The sequence below is a fragment of the Aureococcus anophagefferens genome (genome assembly GCF_000186865.1).
Source record: "Aureococcus anophagefferens unplaced genomic scaffold AURANscaffold_37, whole genome shotgun sequence".
Classification (NCBI taxonomy): Eukaryota; class Pelagophyceae; order Pelagomonadales; family Pelagomonadaceae; genus Aureococcus; species Aureococcus anophagefferens.
The window spans coordinates 95,229-112,462 of NW_008705594.1; the positions used below are offsets into that span (position 1 = coordinate 95,229).

At 52.6% G+C, this 17,234-nt stretch overlaps 5 protein-coding genes across 5 annotated transcripts in view; 3 read left to right on the forward strand and 2 right to left on the reverse strand.

The window, feature by feature from the left end:
* Window positions 1-2,840, forward strand: part of AURANDRAFT_67301 (hypothetical protein) — a gene marked incomplete at both ends in the record, with an annotated part of 4,979 nt that extends 2,139 nt beyond the window's left edge. The window contains 6 exons of the mRNA XM_009042732.1: window positions 104-318; window positions 535-958; window positions 1,460-1,612; window positions 1,677-1,727; window positions 1,782-2,024; window positions 2,586-2,840. Of these exons, the coding sequence (XP_009040980.1) occupies window positions 104-318; window positions 535-958; window positions 1,460-1,612; window positions 1,677-1,727; window positions 1,782-2,024; window positions 2,586-2,840 (1,341 nt within the window). The remainder of the gene's footprint in view (window positions 1-103; window positions 319-534; window positions 959-1,459; window positions 1,613-1,676; window positions 1,728-1,781; window positions 2,025-2,585) is intronic.
* A 97-nt stretch (window positions 2,841-2,937) lies between these two features.
* Window positions 2,938-3,201, reverse strand: AURANDRAFT_32744 (hypothetical protein; the record flags this gene model as incomplete). Its single annotated transcript, XM_009042785.1, has 1 exon — window positions 2,938-3,201. A coding segment is annotated over one exon (264 nt), but the record flags the coding sequence as incomplete, so codon positions are not given.
* Window positions 3,202-4,478: 1,277 nt separating this feature from the next.
* AURANDRAFT_67302 (hypothetical protein) lies at window positions 4,479-6,195 on the reverse strand (the record flags this gene model as incomplete). The annotated part of the gene is made up of 5 exons (XM_009042784.1): window positions 4,479-4,652; window positions 4,801-4,994; window positions 5,133-5,223; window positions 5,503-5,754; window positions 6,046-6,195. The coding sequence occupies 5 exons, from the start codon at window positions 6,193-6,195 to the stop codon at window positions 4,479-4,481; spliced, it is 861 nt and encodes a 286-aa protein (XP_009041032.1).
* A 238-nt stretch (window positions 6,196-6,433) lies between these two features.
* AURANDRAFT_67303 (hypothetical protein) lies at window positions 6,434-12,219 on the forward strand (the record flags this gene model as incomplete). Its single annotated transcript, XM_009042733.1, has 11 exons — window positions 6,434-6,537; window positions 6,590-6,658; window positions 7,158-7,755; window positions 8,419-8,431; window positions 8,760-9,023; window positions 9,537-10,010; window positions 10,129-10,277; window positions 10,541-10,706; window positions 10,818-10,924; window positions 11,357-11,637; window positions 12,033-12,219. 11 exons carry the CDS (start codon window positions 6,434-6,436, stop codon window positions 12,217-12,219), a joined length of 2,412 nt encoding a protein of 803 aa, XP_009040981.1.
* Window positions 12,220-14,212: 1,993 nt separating this feature from the next.
* AURANDRAFT_32753 (hypothetical protein) overlaps window positions 14,213-17,234 on the forward strand; it is a gene marked incomplete at both ends in the record, with an annotated part of 4,489 nt that continues 1,467 nt past the window's right edge. Inside the window, one exon of the mRNA XM_009042734.1 lies at window positions 14,213-14,461. Within this exon, the coding sequence (XP_009040982.1) occupies window positions 14,213-14,461 (249 nt within the window). The remainder of the gene's footprint in view (window positions 14,462-17,234) is intronic.

Consider the following 17,234-nt stretch of genomic DNA (forward strand, 5'->3'; position numbering starts at 1 on the left):
TTAGCGTCCCTGTCCTACAGCCTCGCCAGCATCATTGCCTGCGAAAGCGCCACCAACACCAAGGAAGAAGCCAATTGGCATATCTATGAGTGATGCGCGGCAGCTCGACGCACACAGCGTGGAAGTCGTTGTTTCGAGAACCACCATCATTTGTGGGTTCATGCCTGACGACTCAATCCTCGAGATTCCAAAAGCGGTTGGATCTGATGAAAACACGGTGAAGGACCCGTATGTGGCGGATGGATGGGAGGCGCCCTGCATATTCTACCAGCGCGAAATAGGCACAGCAGAATTTGCCACTAGAGCAAGGGTCACGAGGTGGTTCAATCTAGATTTTTTCGAGAGAGACCCCGGCAAAATGAACGAAAACAGGCCCGACAGTGACACTGCTATATTTCACGTTGCAGAAGGCGTCGTGCCTAGCTGATGCGGACTTCTTGCGTCTCAAGGACACGCATCTCCCTGCGTCCAGCACTGAGGTTTCTGATCCGAAACCAGTCCGGCTATTGATTCAATTGTTGGATGATCGAAAAGGAGCGTCGGCGCAAATTCTGTGGCGAATCATTCGGTAAGCACGCTCGCAAACTCTGCGGCCGCGACCGAATCCATCCCAGCGGCCATTAGCGGCGAGTTCGTGGCAACGGTCGTGCCGAGCACATCAAACAGCAACGCTGAGATAGTCGCAGCCGTAGGGAAGGGCTCGGAGAACGGTCACTGTGCAATCTCGCAAAAAAATACATTTTGCCTGATTTCTTACCGTGGATTCGCCTCCCTACCGGCCTCCAACGAGGCTGCAATGGAACGCAACGATGGGCTGTCAAACAGCAGTGTCGACGGGAGCCGTGTTCGGAGCCGTTCACTGAGTTGTGTCGAGAGCTCCGTGGCTCCGACAGAGTCGAGACCAGCCGATATGAGTGGTACGTCAGACAAGACGGCGGTACCGCTGAGGTCGATCACGGTCTCCACGAGAAGACCTAAGACCTAGTTTGGAGATTGCAGCTAGATAATCCCGCGTTGCAGTGCAGGCCAAACGGATGGCGTTGTGGGCCCCACGCCTGTCTAGACAGTTAAAGAAGTACAAGGGGCACGGCGAATGCGCAAGCTTGTGGACTTTGGAGTCATGAATGGTATTGTCCATTACTATCTTCTTTGAGGACAATACCATAAGTATCTCCCCCTCAGATCTCTAGTCGTAAATCGCTCGAAAAGTGGATGCCATGACCACTCCCCTCTGGCTTTGCAAGTTGCATCCCAAGATTCATCCCTGCTAGCTAGACGGCCAAGTATAAGGTACGCGTGAAACTTAATGCGATTACTTAATCGCTTTGCTCGCTTTGCCTGAGGATCACCAAGAGCCTTATGCACACCCACAACCTCTGGATCATGAGGTCTTTGGAATAACTCGATCAAGTTGGGTCAAGGAACATATCTAGTGCTGCCTTTGTGTCATATAACAAAGATTTTTGATGCAGACCCGATCTTCAAAAAACTTTATCCGTCCCCGCTTTTGAAACGCGCAGTCACTCTGCATTCAAATGATCAAAATGCGACAATTAAATACAAGTGCATGGCTGGAAATGCGCAAGGGCCACATGGCACCAACGCATGCGCAGTAAGGGTCGGCTCTCGGGCTTTTGAGTAGATTTACGATCAACCCGTGTAAAAGAGTATTTCAGATCGCAATCCAACGCCAGATATTGCATCCCGGCTTTATGTCTCCCAATAAGGTCAGCGTTTCTGGCCATTGAAAGCACCAATGTGAATGGTGACCAGCTTTCTAGCAAAATTGCTGCCAGCCTCCAGATATCTTCAGTTTCTCCGAAGTTTTTGCGAATACGTGGAATGGCTACCCGCAACGTGAGTCACAAATATCCTCGAGTCTTCTTTCGTTGCGCTCTCTATCGCAAACGCTCCAGATGCCTGTCGTGAGTATCGCAGGGCGCATCAGGTCGAATCGGTCCCTGGGAGAAAGCCTGGGAGAAAGCATGGTCGTAAGAACTACACGGCAAGGAGAGCTTGTCTCGGTTCGGAGGTGGTTGAGGCTAGCTCGACATAGCCGACGCCTGGAAGCAGGGTACTACCTTCGATCATATGATCCGAGAAAGTGGCACTTTCTGAGGACAGCAAAAACCCCTCCGTGGTCTGGCTTTCCAAACCGTTTGCAGAGTCTACTAGAGTGATGTGCTGCATCAACACAGTACCTGGCATTCTGCGTCCGAAAGCCACACTGCAAGCACGGAAGCACGAGTGCACGAAAGGTGAGACAAATAACTCATTTGTTGAATTAAGTTTGTCTTGAACGAGCCCGTGTGCAATGGTCCCGCTAAAACCAAAAGAGCTCAGCCTTCCATGTGATAATCTGGACACCTCACGCAGCGCAGTTTCTGTCAGGACAAAGAACGAATGGTTTGGTAGCGCAGCAATCTAGGACAGGTGATCATTCAACCTGACACAAAGCCAAAGTGAACTTGAAATCTAGAGGCGCTCCAGAACCGAATCAACTGCGCGCTTGCAGAAGCGCTAATCATAGACAACGGAACCGCCATGAGAGACACCAGCCCTGCGATAGCTGCGCCGGCCTCCAGGTGACCCAGATGTGCTTTGAGGGAGGCGCCCAAGACTTCGCTTTTGGGGCACAACACCTTCATCGCCGCCCCTACCTAAGTTGGCGCATATCAATAGAAATTCGGACGTTGACGTGGAGACAACCTCGATGGGATCACCAAGAGCCGTTCCGGTGCCATGTGCTTCCAGAGCTATCTGACCTCCAGTGTTACTTTGCACGGAACATATCAATCAGCGCTAGGATGACCCATTTGGAGCGGTCAGGCTTGCGCTAGGCCCATCTTGTTGTACCGCAGTACTCGCGAGTTGCATACAACAATAATATTCCATGAGGCAACTGGCCGCACTTTCGCCGCGACAGTACCCGTCTGCTCAAATATCAAACGTGTGGCAGCGCCCCAGTGGTGACAACATGCCTGCCGCTGCAAAAGCAATGAATGCCATCTCCTCCAGGAGGCCGACTCCGGTAGAAAGCGCAGAGGAGCATTCCCGTTGTAATAGTCCTGATCGAGCGAGGTGCTTCGTGACGAGAGTCGAACAGCAAGCGGTATCGAGCGCAAGACACGGGCCGGTCAATCCCCGCATGAAAGAGATTCGACCGGAAGCTACTGATAGAAGAACTGCCGTGCCAGAATACACGGAGATGGGCTTTGCGGGCTAGCCGGGAGCGCCTTTAGTGGAGGTCGACGCTCCGATTCCCACGTACACGCCAACATCTTGAACGTGAGAAAGAACCTCAGTTGCTGATCCCAGCAGCATTAGCTACTATGGATCAACCACATTTACTTCGCTGCGAGAAAGTCCACCAGAATCAAGAGAAAATGACGTAAACGTACCATAACTAGCAGACGCGTTCAAAGTTTGTGCGCTCCACCGAGCTGACGGAACTCGGCGTTTTGCGTCATAACCTTGGATGACCAATTATGCCAACGCCCTAATAGCCCGAACCCGCAGAGGCAAATGAAGCGTTAGACGGCTTATTGTTACAACTCCATCGCTTTACTAGCTGAGTTCTCCGGGACGACGCCCGTGGGATTGTCCAATTGCATGAGTTTCACCATGACTCCGATGGCCGACTATGTGAGTTGCTATCGCGCGCAGCGTAGGATGATCAAAGGTGAGGGTTGCTGGAACATCAAGTCACATCGACTTCTGCAAGGACCGCCCGACCTTTAAAGCTCCAAGCGATGTCAATCCCTATTCCATGAGCGGGGTGTCTGCATCGACTACGGTTCCAACTACCGCGGAAATGCTCTCGGTAATTGCATCAAGCGACGCGTGCAATGCAGCAAAAGATCGCATTTCATCATGAGCCGCTCGAGAGGCACCAAAAGGCGAAACGATACCAACTTTCTGTGCATACGTCGCAGGCTTGATGGCTTAGATAGCTTTCCTAACAGAATCAATAGACTTCGGATTCCGCAACGAGCTAATATCACCCAAGTTCTATCCTAACACAATGTTCTGCACAATTCGTCGCATGTACTTTCCGGTCCTTGTTTCAGGAATCTCACTGATGACGACAAAGCGGGACGGCGTAGCGTGTTCGCCAATATCGGCGGCACAATTCTCCTGGAGTCGCTTTTAGTCAGACGAAGAAAAGTCTGCTTCGGCCATGAGCGTGATAAACGCCCAAGGGATCTACCCCGTGATTTCATCAAGAACTCCAACCACGATGCAGTTAGCTACTGGTGAATTTGGTCGCATTTTGTCGCGTAAAATACTGGCTTCAATCTACCCAGTGCCGACTCAATGCCCGTTCACATTTAATACATCGTCGGAGCGACCATGCATCGAAAATCGACCAGCTCCATGCGCAATGGCGACATCACCTTGAAAGAATACGAGCTGCGCAAATCGGTCGAAGTAGGTCCTCTTGAATCACCTCGCATCGCCGTTCCAATTCCTGTGCCCTATAGCTCAAGACTCTCCCCACATTGTCCTAGCCATGTAGGGCCATGGCGAAGTGATGACAGCTTCCCCCGTCTCTCCGTAGTTGCTGCGAGGTCAGTGCGAACTCTTTCATTCAAGATCGGCTGACTTCCAGACTTCAAATGAAATCCAAGGAAACTTGCACATTGTGGTATCTGAGGTCAAGCTTTCGCCAAAGGGACAACTCAAAACCATGCCTCCGTGCTCAGTGCCCCAGTATGAGTTGATGTAACGAGGCGTGATGTACTGCATCGCAAATTATTGCACAGTAGGAGAAGAAGGTTCGGCGCAGAAAGTTGCTACCTTCAGCATGGACATATCAAATTTGGTCAATTCTGAAGGGCCGAGCTTTTGCGACATGAGATATTTAAGGAACGCGACTCCAGCTTTCAGTATCGTGACGCTGTACCGCTCAAGGATGACCGCGAATCGAGCAACGTACGGTGAAACAGGGTTTGCGCATGTGACGACGCTGGTGATCTGGCTTGTGAGAGCACCTGCAAGCATATACGACTGTCCCGTGATCCAGCCAAACGAAGCAAGGACAAGCATCACGTCCGCGCCAGGTGTAGCATTAAAGCTCGATTACATCGTCATCATCAAACCGGCGATATAGTTGTGCGCGTGAACTATACCTTTCGGCTTCCCCGTGCTACCACTCGTATAGATAATAAACAAAGGAAAATTTCCTTCTAGCGGCGTCAGCGATTGTAAATCATAATTCATCTTTGAAGCACGCAAATCATGTTATGGTCATTCCACGGAAGCCAATAACGCTGTTGCGCAAATCGAGATGTCAGAAGCCTCGTCAGCCACCACCTGAAATCATGGAGGGGCCTAGGTTATGGCCTAGGTTATACATGTGAAAGTTTGAGCTGCATCAGGACTTGCAAGGTGTCAGTGGAGCACCTGTTCGATCACAGACGTAGAAACTGTAATGTAACCAGCGAGTGCTGCTTTTACGGCTTGAGAATCAGAGTCAGAGTGGCTGAGCTAGTTGAGGACCGTTTCCGCATCGAAGAATCGTGAGATGGCCTGACGAGCAATCGCGAGTCCCTCCGAACCACGGACAAACAGGGATTTTGCTCCAGTGTCGTGAAGACGATCTGCCAGCGATTGACAGGGAAGCCCTGCTGGCATGCAAGCGTAAACCACCCCAGATCGTTTAGCTGCTTCAATCCAAGTCATAGCCCTAAAATTGCTAGGAAGCGCAAGGATGATTCTATCGCCCAAATGGATGTCAATAGCCTTAAGCGCCTGTGCTGCGATCGACGCTTAAGAAAGAAGTTCTTGATAGGAATGTAGGCTGGCTAACTCGATGCGACCTTTCGCTTCTCCATCGCCAACAATGGCAGCACCGGCGCCGAAAGAATTCAGCACATGCCTGTCGACTTCATTGAATGCTGCATTGGTCGCCGCACCGGAAAACCAATGAAAAGGCGTTGACTGTTAGTTTGCGAGTTCCCAGGGCGTCCACGAATCCGTGGTCGATTATGGAATACCGTTAACTTTCCAACCCAAACCAGCGGATAGCCACGTCCAAGACACGGCTTCGAACCAGTGGATACGTGCCGCTACCTCCCTGACAGAGTCTGCGAAATCATTGTGAGCACTTTTGGGAGTAGGCCGGTCCCTGCATGGACGAGCGTCGTCGGAGGACTCTGAATCATTCAAGGCGAGCACCCCGACGGCGTGCATCATGGGCGGTGCTGGCTGGATCTCTCACGCTAGGCGAGACTTCGCCAGGGGGGCTAGAGGGGTACCTAGTAGAGAGATAGAGAGTTTTGTATCCCCCTAGTGGCTCGCTGGTACAGAGCCACTTAATATCCTTTCCCTTCCTTAATACCTATCAGTGCGTTGCCAGATTACCCTATTCCCCCAGCGTCATCCCCCAGGATACGAATCCCCCGCATCCTCCTCCTCCTTAACCTAGAAGATGGCAGCCGACTGGAACGCCCTTGATGCTAAAGGTAAGGAAGAATACGTTCAGCTTGCTGAAGATGATAAGGCTCGCTACACACGCGAATTGGAAGAATACAAGTAATACTTTATGTTTTCCGTTCATAAAACTTGAAATCCGTGCCCACCGCAGGTGGTTAGGTTCTGCCGAGAATCCGTTAAGGGAAACATTAACCTACCCTCCTAAATCCTACGATTTTATGTGACCTTTCCTCTATGGCTACACTTGTCCATCCGCTCGAACGAGCCTTCGACGAACGCGTCCACAGGCACGTCTGCTGCGGGCTCAAGTGACTGGCGGGCGCCGGGGGGGCGTGCCTCTGACCCTGACGGCGGCGTCGGCGCGGTGTCTAGGCCTGGCCGTGTCCGGCGTCGTTCGGATGGAAAACCGGACCCGTCCTGAGTATGGCGTGTCCGCGCGGGTTGCGAATCGAGAGGACTGCGACCGCGCGCCTGGCCTCAGAGCTAGATGCCAGCTCGGCTGCACGAGTTCATCGTTGCGGCTAGGCTCTGGCCGCGAACCGGCTTGGTGCCTTTAATCTCTCCTAATCTCAGAAATCCTAGAGCAAAGATGCCGAAGAAGGGGTCCCTGTCGTCCGGCGCCGCCCGACGGCAAGTCATTGAAGGAGGTCGCGGTCACTGTCACGCACCTGAAATGGTGTTGCGACCTTGGTCGCGCCCGAAGTCGCGGGCGCGGCCAGGGTCGCGCATAAGAATTCGAAGAAGCTCGAGCGGGCGGATGATAAGAAGCGCCGCACCGCAGCCAAGGAGCAGGGGGCAGCAGGAGAAGCAGGCCAAGGCGAAGGAGAAACTCAAGGCGAAGCGCGCCGTGGTCCGCGACGTGGTGAAGCCTGTGCTCAAGAAGCTCGACTCAACGGAGACGGCGATGGAGGAGTAGGCCTTGAAGAAGCTCAGCGTGCCCGAACTGAAGGCGTACATTCAGTACCAGTTCGGCCTGCGGACCTTCAAGTCCACGGAGAAGAAGGGCGAGCTCGTCGCGATGGCCTTGCCGCTCTGGGGCGAAGAATCGGAAATCGTCGAGTCGAGCTCGTCCGAGGAGGAGGAGGACGGCGCATCCCCCGGCAGCGCCAGCAAGGCTCAGAGGAACAAGAACACGCCGGCGAGCGCCGGGCTCGCGGCAAGAGCGACAGCCGTGCATGGGATCCTGCCGAAGCGTTTCTCGAGCCCGATTTGCCGTTGGACGATGAGGGAGACGAGGAGGAAGATGACGATGAAGAAGAAGGCGACGACGAAGAAGACGACGACGACGACGATGACGACGACGAGGAGGAAGACAATGTAGAGCTGTAGCTTCAGAGTCGCACACGGACGCGTCGACGGCGCCACGGGCCTTCGGAAGCACCTCCACCGACCGCGCCCGGCCCGACGCAGCGCACGACCATGAACCCTACGACCAACGCCACCGCCCATGGCCACCCTGCAGCACCACAACGACCCAACCTGGGTCGTGCGTGCAACTGGGGCTTTTCGGCCAGGTGGAGTGAGCCAAGACGGCGTTCAGATGCAACAAGAATTTTCCAAATCGGTGGCCATGGCGCCGAGATAGAGCTCTCCAAAGGCGCCCATCACCACTGCCGAAGCCCTCTTCGCCATCGATTTTCTCGATTTGATCTCCAGCCATTCGATCCGGGATCCTATCCTGGGAGCCACATATGGTGGTATGGTGGTTTTTAGATACAATCGAGGGACGATTCCTACTTCGATGGCCCAGGGAGGCGCTGGCATGACGACCAACGACGCAGTTGCGAACGATGGCCGCGCCCCATAAGCAAGCTCGCATGTTTCCACAAGAATCGCCTTGTGAATTTTTATCATCTCGGATGCATCCGACGTTGACACCTTGAAGAATGCGTTGGAGGCGTCTTTCGAAAAGGCTGAGATTCTTCTCCGACCGGCTTCATCAGATTCCGAATAATTGAATGCTGATTTTTAGTTGTTTAGAGACGCGAAGAATGTACTCTTTGGCGTCGGTGACTGAGGTGCCAGATTAGTGGCTCAAATCCTGGCATCCGATTCTGTGAACACGAATCGATTCTATTTTGCACGTACTTTCAAGATGTAGTAGTAATTTCATGCGGCTTTACCCGTCTGCAATGATCCAGCATAAGATCTATGAGACGCCATCTATTCTGAGATTTGCCCGGATGAACCTACACAACAAATCCGGAAACGCCTTCCAATAAAACGCCTTCCAATGAAAACAGCATTTGCAGTGATTGGGTGTGGTGTGTCTGGGCTTGTTCTTGCGCGCGGGGTCATTTGTGGTGGAAATTAGTGTGTAGTGCTGGAAAGGGCCGATGCAGTTGGTGGTGTGTGGTATGCGCAAGCCAACTTGTCATCGAGAGTTAACACATCGGAAGCGGCTTATCGTTTGGCAGAGAGGGCCGGAGCGATTAATTTTGATCACACTCCCACTTCTCAGATTATGGGTGATCTCGCGTTCTTGGCCTCGACTTACCTTGCGCAAAGGTCAAAGCTATCCGTCACTGTGACCGGTGTTCGTTCTATCAGGAAGCTGCAACACACACTCTATTACTCCAGTGATCGTAATAAAGCGACCATCGAAGCAAACAGCGTGCTTGTTGGCGTGAATTGACGTCTGGGAGCAACTCGCAAGTTGTGCTTCCCAAATGAAGACACATGGTTTGGGCGGGCGCATTACGGAGTCAGTAATGATTCGGAGGACATACACTTTCTCAATCTTGGCATTTTGATAGTCGGCGCGGGCGCCTTTGCTGCTGAAGCCACTCGTACCGCGCTTGAGCGCGGCGCGGGAAGAGTTTCACTGCTTTAGCGACGGCGTGGTGCTGTGAGTCCACTAATCGTGGACTATTTGAATTTTGTGAGGCCATACGATCAATATTTTGCGCATGCGACAAGGGGCTCGCAAGCAATCTTCGCCGCCTGGGACCGCACCTTTCGTCTGTGCTCAGCCATCCGACCAGAGTGCTGGCTGTAAGGGCGAATCTCGCCTGCTGGCCACACCATCTCCGTGTCAGACATATGGTTTGTGGGTCACTATTATGGTCTTCTCGCCACTCTTCTCGGCGAAATTCTAGGCGTGCGCAACTTCGACATTACCACCACAGCGGAAGAAGCCATCCGGTGTGATATTATTCTAAAGTGCACGGGGTACTGGAAGAACGAGGCCGTGAAAAAATTGCTTGGAAGTAGCTCAATATACCCGAATAACTCTGTACGGGACAATCTGATTTTCCAGGCAGAGGCGATCCTTGACGACCCGGGAGGGTTTCAGACGCCATTTGGATCAAGCTACGTCGAAGCTGCTGCGTTTAGCGTGCTCGTTTTTGCAAGTGATACTAAATATGATAACGTGTCAAAGCTGGATCTTGTGGATGCCCCGGTCTCTCAGATGACCTCCCAACTCATGCGCACGCTCAAAGCAAGCAGCGCGTTAGCCGCAGCGGCATACAGGCGCGTGATTCACCGCAGTTTGAATTACCACGAACGCTTCTTGCCCGAGCAGTTTCAAGCGGAAAACGCGCGCGAGTGGAAGCATCTCTCTGCTCTCTGTGAAACATGATTTAGTGACTAGCATCATGCGCAGCCGGTAAACCCGTTCATGGGACTCGCGGAGACCATGGCATCGGAGTGGCTTGATGATTCTCTTGAAATTGGCAATATTGCAAGCTTGGGCGGTGGGCCCACCGTTGAATGACTTGAGCGATGGGTACACACGACGATCCAGCAAGAGGGTCCTAAAAGAGCAGAGACCACGACAGGAACAAATCATGGGAACATCCTCGACGCCCTCGTGGCATCCGCTTTGCAGCTCATCGGTACCACACTCTAAAAAGACGATCCGGTGATGGCCGCCGGGTTGGACTCGCTGGCCGGGACCCAATTTATGCAATCCGTCTCCGAGCGATACTGCACCGAGTTTCCTTCGACGTTGGTCTTCGACCACCCGACACTCGAGAGCATTGCAGAGTTCTTGGCTCAATCGACGGCGCAGTCGCTATGTTCTTCGTCACCCGAGCGCTGCGTGGAGATGATTGTGGCATCTTCTTCGCCAGTATTGCTCGACCGCTTTTGCCTCTAGATGCCGGCAGCAATAGGCACTCTTCGAGGCCTGCAGACACTTCAATTCGCTGTGTTGACAACTCCGACTCATGTCCCTCGAGCTCGCTGGGACACAAACCAATCTTCGAACAACGTCTCTGCAGATTACGGCTCGTTCGTACTAGTCGGCATCCTTATCGATGATGGTCGTTCATTCAAGATGTCGCATCATGTAGTTCGTAACCAAGACCCCTAGAACATGCTCCTTCTATAATGCTCTCGGCCCTGCCTGGAGTCACGACCGAGCTTGCCTACAGGCATCGACGTGGCAGTTTACGTAGGAATGCTCACACAACCTGTGGAAGGCATTGTGCGTTCAAACTCTGAGTATGCGCCCACGTTCGCAAATGTGTCGTCCGGACTGGTCTCTTTTACCTTCGGGCTCAACGGCGCATGCCTTACGCTGGATACGGCGTGTTCCACCTAGCTAGTAGCTGTTCACTTAGCCTGAGCCGAACTCGGACAGCATCAGTGCGAGGATGCCTTGGCACTGGGCGTGGGCCTGCTGGGCCCCGCATGGAGTGCAGGGTTTGCCCAAAACGGAATGCTTTCCCTCCGAGGACGATGCCACACCTTCGACGTTCGCGGAGACGGATACGCGCGGGGCGAGAGCTGTGTAGCCGTTCTGCTGACACTGAGCTCCAGACAAGTACCGGAGGAATCTGTGATTGCAACGGCTGTGTAGTGCGACGGTCCCAGCGCAAGTCTCACTGCGCCAAATGGCTCGGCGTAACGCCGGTTGATTCAATCAGTGTAGTCATCAGACAATCCGATTGGATTGACAATTCCATTGGAGGCCCACGGGACCGGTACGGCCCTTGGGGACCCCATCGAAGTTGGCGCCGCCATCGGCAGCTTTCCTGAAGCGATGGCCATTGAGAGCTCGTCTCTCAAGGGAAACATGGGCCATTTGGAGTCTGCTGCGTCTGGGGGGGGAATCTTGTCGTCGTTTTCGACTTCGCTGGGGATCAGCTTGGCGGCACCCAATTGTCAGCTCCGTGTCTTCAATCCACACTTGGCTTCGCTTCTGAAGCGCGCTAACTTCTCGATGCCCGTGGAAGATTTAATTTTGATTCAGTAAGTGCCTCCGAATAGACCAGTTGCGCAGAGCTGAGTCAGCTCTTTTGGTGCGAGTGGCACGATAACTCACGGGTTGTTTGCTTTCGCCAAGGATTTTTTTGCATAAAGTGATGTTATCTGCATACCGACCACGTCGGATGCTTCAATATCTCTTCTGCGCTACTCCAGGATTCACCAGCTTGAGAATTTACCCATGCATCTACAGCTGAGTACATCACGCTAACAAGAGGTGGCCGAGATTATATCGGTCACGGCAGGCGTCTTATCGCCGTTCGCGTTCGAAACACTCAGCGATCACGTCGTTGGCGCGAACATTCTACTTCCTGGCGTAGGCTATCAAGAAATGGCCCTCGTTGTATATGCTTCGAAATCGGAACAATCGTACCTTTCAGGTGTGGTGATTGCGCGACCGTGCGTGCTCTCTCGCATGGATCAGGTTCTCTAATACACAACTTCTGCTGGAGGAGCATACGAAATACGCAGCTTGGCTTCGAATATCTCGGTGACTCATGTGACTGGCACGCACGTTGCAGGAATGAGAGAGCAACGAGCCGTGTCCGAGGCACGTCCCTTGTCTAGAGTGACGCGTGCTCCCTGGTCAAAAGACCCGCTCGTTGTCTGAGGTGGAACCTCGCAAGTTCACCAAGGGCCCGTAAACTAAATTTAAGAGACATTTGTCCCCGCGGCAATTGGCGTTGTTCTGCTTTCGTGAGAGCAAGGAGCCTATTCGTCGCTTGCAGCAGTTTAGACAACAGGACTGATATTCACGGCCTGAGAGAGCCGGGCACACTGCAACCTTTGATTTTCTGCTGGAGAATAGCTAGAACTCTCGTTCCGCCGTTTCACGTCGCGAGCCCTTCGGTCTTAGCCTCGGATTGGGTCAGCGTAGTCACGATCGAACACTCGGTAATTTATTGAGTGGAAATAGTCAAAGGGGATTTCTTATTTATTACATGATGTAAGTGTCAACTCTTGCGCCTGGGTCTAGCATGAACTAGTCAGACAAATTTTGAATTTGGAACACTATCGCCGGTAACCCGCATTTCTGGACTATTTAAGAGAGGTTGAGTCTCTGGAAAGCCCTTTTGATCCGAAAAACGCATGTGGCCACAAGTCAGAAATCTTGCGTGTTTTCTTGTGTTGCGTCCTAGTTTTACTGGGCACTCGTTACTGATTTGGCCTTTTTAACTCGTCGCCAGTATTTGCCTTGTCTCGTGTTAGTAAATAAGTGCAAAGGGTGGTATGATATGCCGCGCGAAGAGCTTTTCTAGTAACGGCGCGAATGCGTCAGCGTGACTAAAACTTGAAACCATGCAAAGGTCGCTCTTCTTCTAAAAGGTTGTCCTGAAACCCATGTGAGCTCACAAAAGATTATCGGAGTTTCCTCTCGATAGTAGAACTGCAAATTGTTCCAGTCAAGAGGATATTTCTGCTATCGAATTAAAAATTCCAGCAGAATGTGTGCGATCTCACTGCGCGAGCAGCACAGTAACCTCTCTGCGTGGATGCTGCTCAAGTAGACACACTCGTCATCATGGTCTCTGAAGCGATCGGAACGAAAGTCGACGTGAACGCGCCTTTGATGGCTGCTGGCTTCGATTCACTCTCTGCGAGTGATTTCGGTGGCAACCTGGGCATCCAGTTTAGTTCCGAGCTGCCATCGACCCTTTTGTTTGACCACCCCACTATAAAAACTCTCTCAAGTGTCCTTTCGCTAAATTCTTACGTTGAAGACTTGAATCCGAGCCTGTGAATACGGACCTAGCATGAGCCAGCTATGCCAACGGTGGGGAAAGGGCTCCCCCCATCAAACCAGGCAAACCAGACAAGCATCGCGATGGTGGTCTAATGACTAGTTTGTCAGCTTAACGGAACCGCTGCAACGCTAAATGCCCCACTGATGTCCGTTGGGCTTGATTCCTTGAGTGCGACCGAATTGGCACGCTAAATTGGCGAGCACTTCTGCGTGCCTGTCCCGTCTACACTCCTTTTCGATCATCCCAACATCGATACTCTAGCGTCCTACGTAGCAGAATCAGGCGCCCTTGAGGTGATGCCTGATGGCAGCGGCGTGCATCAAGCCGCTTCTGTCCGCAGCCAAGTTCGCTGTTAAAAATGTGACGCAAATTTGACATTGCATATATCAGGGGAATACATTATGCAGCTGCCGTGTCGTTCTCGCATCCGCTTGAGAACAATTCTTGCATGAGGTTTGAACGCAAAAATGACCTTGCCTATCATTCGCTGGGGCAACCTCACAGTTCACCAACACTCTGCGAAATACGGCGCTTATACTGACTCTCAATTGGTTATAGATGCAAGGGTTTTTGCCATTTCCAAAACTGAGTCAATTAGGATGGACCCTTAGATGATACTAATTCTCGAGGTAAGCTCTGCAGCAATTTGTGATGCGCTTCGAACGAGCTGCCGTGCGCATCTATTAAACCAACATGTTGGATTTTTTTTGGGAGCCAATGGTGGGCTTCCTGATGAAGCAGGCAGGCCTGGCCGGCCCAGAGATGTTTCAGTGTTCTCAGGCACGTCATTTTCGCTTGCGGTCGCTTGTGGATGATTGTCTTACGTGCTTGGTCTCACTGGCCCGAGTCTTGCGGTTGACACCGCCTGTTCGGCGTCTCTAGTTGCGTTACATATATGTGGTCTTTCGTTAGTCCTCGACAAGATACCACATGCTGCAGTTAGCGGAAGTCTGCTACTAGCTTCTATGGTGTCGATCATTTTCTCTGTAGCAGGAATGCTTTCTGCGCATGGTCGATGTCATACATTTGACGCTCGAGCAGACGGGTTCTGTCGCGGAGAAGGAGTTGCGACGTTTGTGATGGAGCCGCACGAGTCTTCTAATTGAGTTGCTGGCTCGAGCGTTCAGTAGGACGGTCCGAGTGCGAGTCTCACAGCGCCAAATGGTCTATCCCAAAGGCGCCTGATTGAAGCAGTCGGTGATGAGGGTGCAGATGGACGTGCTCTCGAAGCGCATGGCACGGGTACTGCGCTGGGTGATCCAATTGAGGTGTGACTGCTACAGAGAGACGATGACTACATGGGTGAATCTTTTAGGTCGGCTCTGCCATCTGAGCGCTGTGCACGGACTCAAAATTGATACAATGCGGTTCTTTGAAGTCGAATATGGGGCACTTGGAAGCATCGGCAGCTGTCGCAGGACTGGCCTCTCTCGTGCTCGTGCCTCTTGTCATGGGGGTGATTGCTGTGAATGCGCAGCTCTAGCAGTGTGTCGGACTCAAGCACGACATCCACTCAATTCCAGATGCGTTATAGGTTGAACACGCACCTTTCGTCGATCGTATTGCGACAAATCGAGTCCCCTGTCGAGCTTTCGGCCAAAAAGCAAATATAAAATTCATCAGTGGGTCGCCTGAGCTCGTTTGGCTTCAGTGGGACCATCGCGCACGGGACTTTTGCGGCTGTGGTGTGACGACGATCGTTGGACACTGCCAAATTGCCTTCCCTCTATCGTGCTCAATGACCAACTGGGTAGCGGCGATAAAGTCGATGGACTGCACAAGAAGACCCCGGCGTACCTCAGAGCTCGGAATCACTCGTTACTAGCGGCTCCCTGTTGCCCTTGACACAAGCCACCCTTTCGGATCATATAGTTGGAGGTAAAATCCTACTTCCGGGCGTCGGTTACGTCGAGCTGGCCTTGGGGTCACTCGAGCTCCGAAAATCACTTGCTGGTGTTCAATTTCTGCGGCCGTGTATATTATCAGAGCCTGGTTTGGGATGATGCGTCCTGTGATGCACGAGCCAGATTTCTGGAGCATTCGCGGTTGGTAGTGTGACAACAACGAGCTAAGAAACATTTTACAGTCACTGTGTGGGAAGCTCGCCGGGAGGCAACCACGACCTGAGTGCCAAAAACACCGGCTGTCTTGCGCAAGCACTTCACCATTTTACTGCAGGCACACGACGATCTACTGACTCTGCTTTCAACTCTCTGCACACCCGATCATCCAGAGCGATTTCGGAGGGCCGAGGGACCTCAAATGCGATCGAATATTCACCTTGAAAGCCAACCTTCTTGCTACGTGCAGGGTGGTAGAGCATGAGCATTTTTGTGCTGCGAAAAATGCCGCGTCCAAGTATTCGGCACAATTCATAACCGAGATTGTCACGGCCTCATCAGATGCCTGTGGCGAGCTCTTTCTAGATTCGACCTTGCAAACCTAGCGGTTCGAGCGTCACCTATCCGGAAAATACGCTTGCCTATTGACCGCTGCGCCTTATCAGTTCACATGGAGGATAGATGTGTGTGCGGACTTGGAGCGTCTCCACAACGGAAAAAATGCCCGGCTCATACACACATCGAAGGTGGAGAAGCCAGATGTCAATGCTTTTTCACAATGCTGTTTCAGAGAGCAAGCTTTACAGCTAGGTAACGTGCCTATGAAGACTTCAGCAGATACACTCACGAGCTTAAAAGCTAGCAATCAAAGCGTCCAAGGCAAAACATCGTGATCTGAAATGACAACACGACTCAGATAGATGTCTCGCAGCAGCATGGACCGGCCAGCGTCCTCACGTCTGATTCTTGGCGCAGTATCTTGTCAACTGCGTGTGGGGGGCCTGGTCAAGAGCGGCTGTGGAAGCCTCATATCACAGAAACGTTGCCGACTCACGTTGCCGACTGCTTCTCTCGTTCTGCCCAGGAGCTCGAAGAGCGCAGTTTACAGGACGCCACCTGTCCGTCCAATCGCACAAGAAACAATCAAGCAAACACATACCCCTCCGGCCTCGCTCCATGGTCTTCTCGACGAGCTTGTTGGCATCACGACCCAGCTCACCGGCACTGCCATCTTGCCCGACGCGCCGCTCATGTCGGCTGGGCTCGACTCCATCGGGGCCACGGAGCTCTCGACGCGACTCAACGAGCGCCTCGAAACGGAGCTACCGTCGACGCTACTTTTCGACCACCCGTCGCTTCGTTCCATTGCCGATTCATTGACGATAGAAGGCAGAGATGTGAGTACACGAGAGGGAAATTCATGAAGCGTGATGCGTCGAGCGGTAGCGCCTGAACCGCGAATGATATCTTGAGGTGCTTCTGTGGTAACAACCATCTCTGTATCGCTCATTGATGTGCTCGGCACAGCCTTGGCCACAAATTTGCCGCTGATGGCTGCCGGACTGGACTCGGTCGCAGCGACGGAGTTTGCAAATACCCTAGCAGAATGATTCACTATGGAATTGCCGTAGACGCTCCTATTCGACCACCCGACGATCGAGTCAGTAGCTGGGCTCATCTCAGAGACAGCCATCGACGGAGAGGGGATGTAGCTCGTCACTGATGCCTCCCTAATTATAATGCATCCGGCTGAAACAGCATCTCCAGAAGCACAGAGTGTCGCAGTGTCACTGTCGGGCTCATTCTCATTCAGTTTGCCAGGCTTTATGTCGACGAAGACTGGACTAGAGCACCTCATAACCCTTGGTTTAGTGACCAACTCTGGTGTGCCAGTCTGTCGCTGGTAGAGCAACGCCTCGTTTGTATCAGCAGCGTACGGGGCTTTCTCCAGCTTGTGGTCAGATGCGGCGGCGTTTGGAATCTCGAGGATACCACC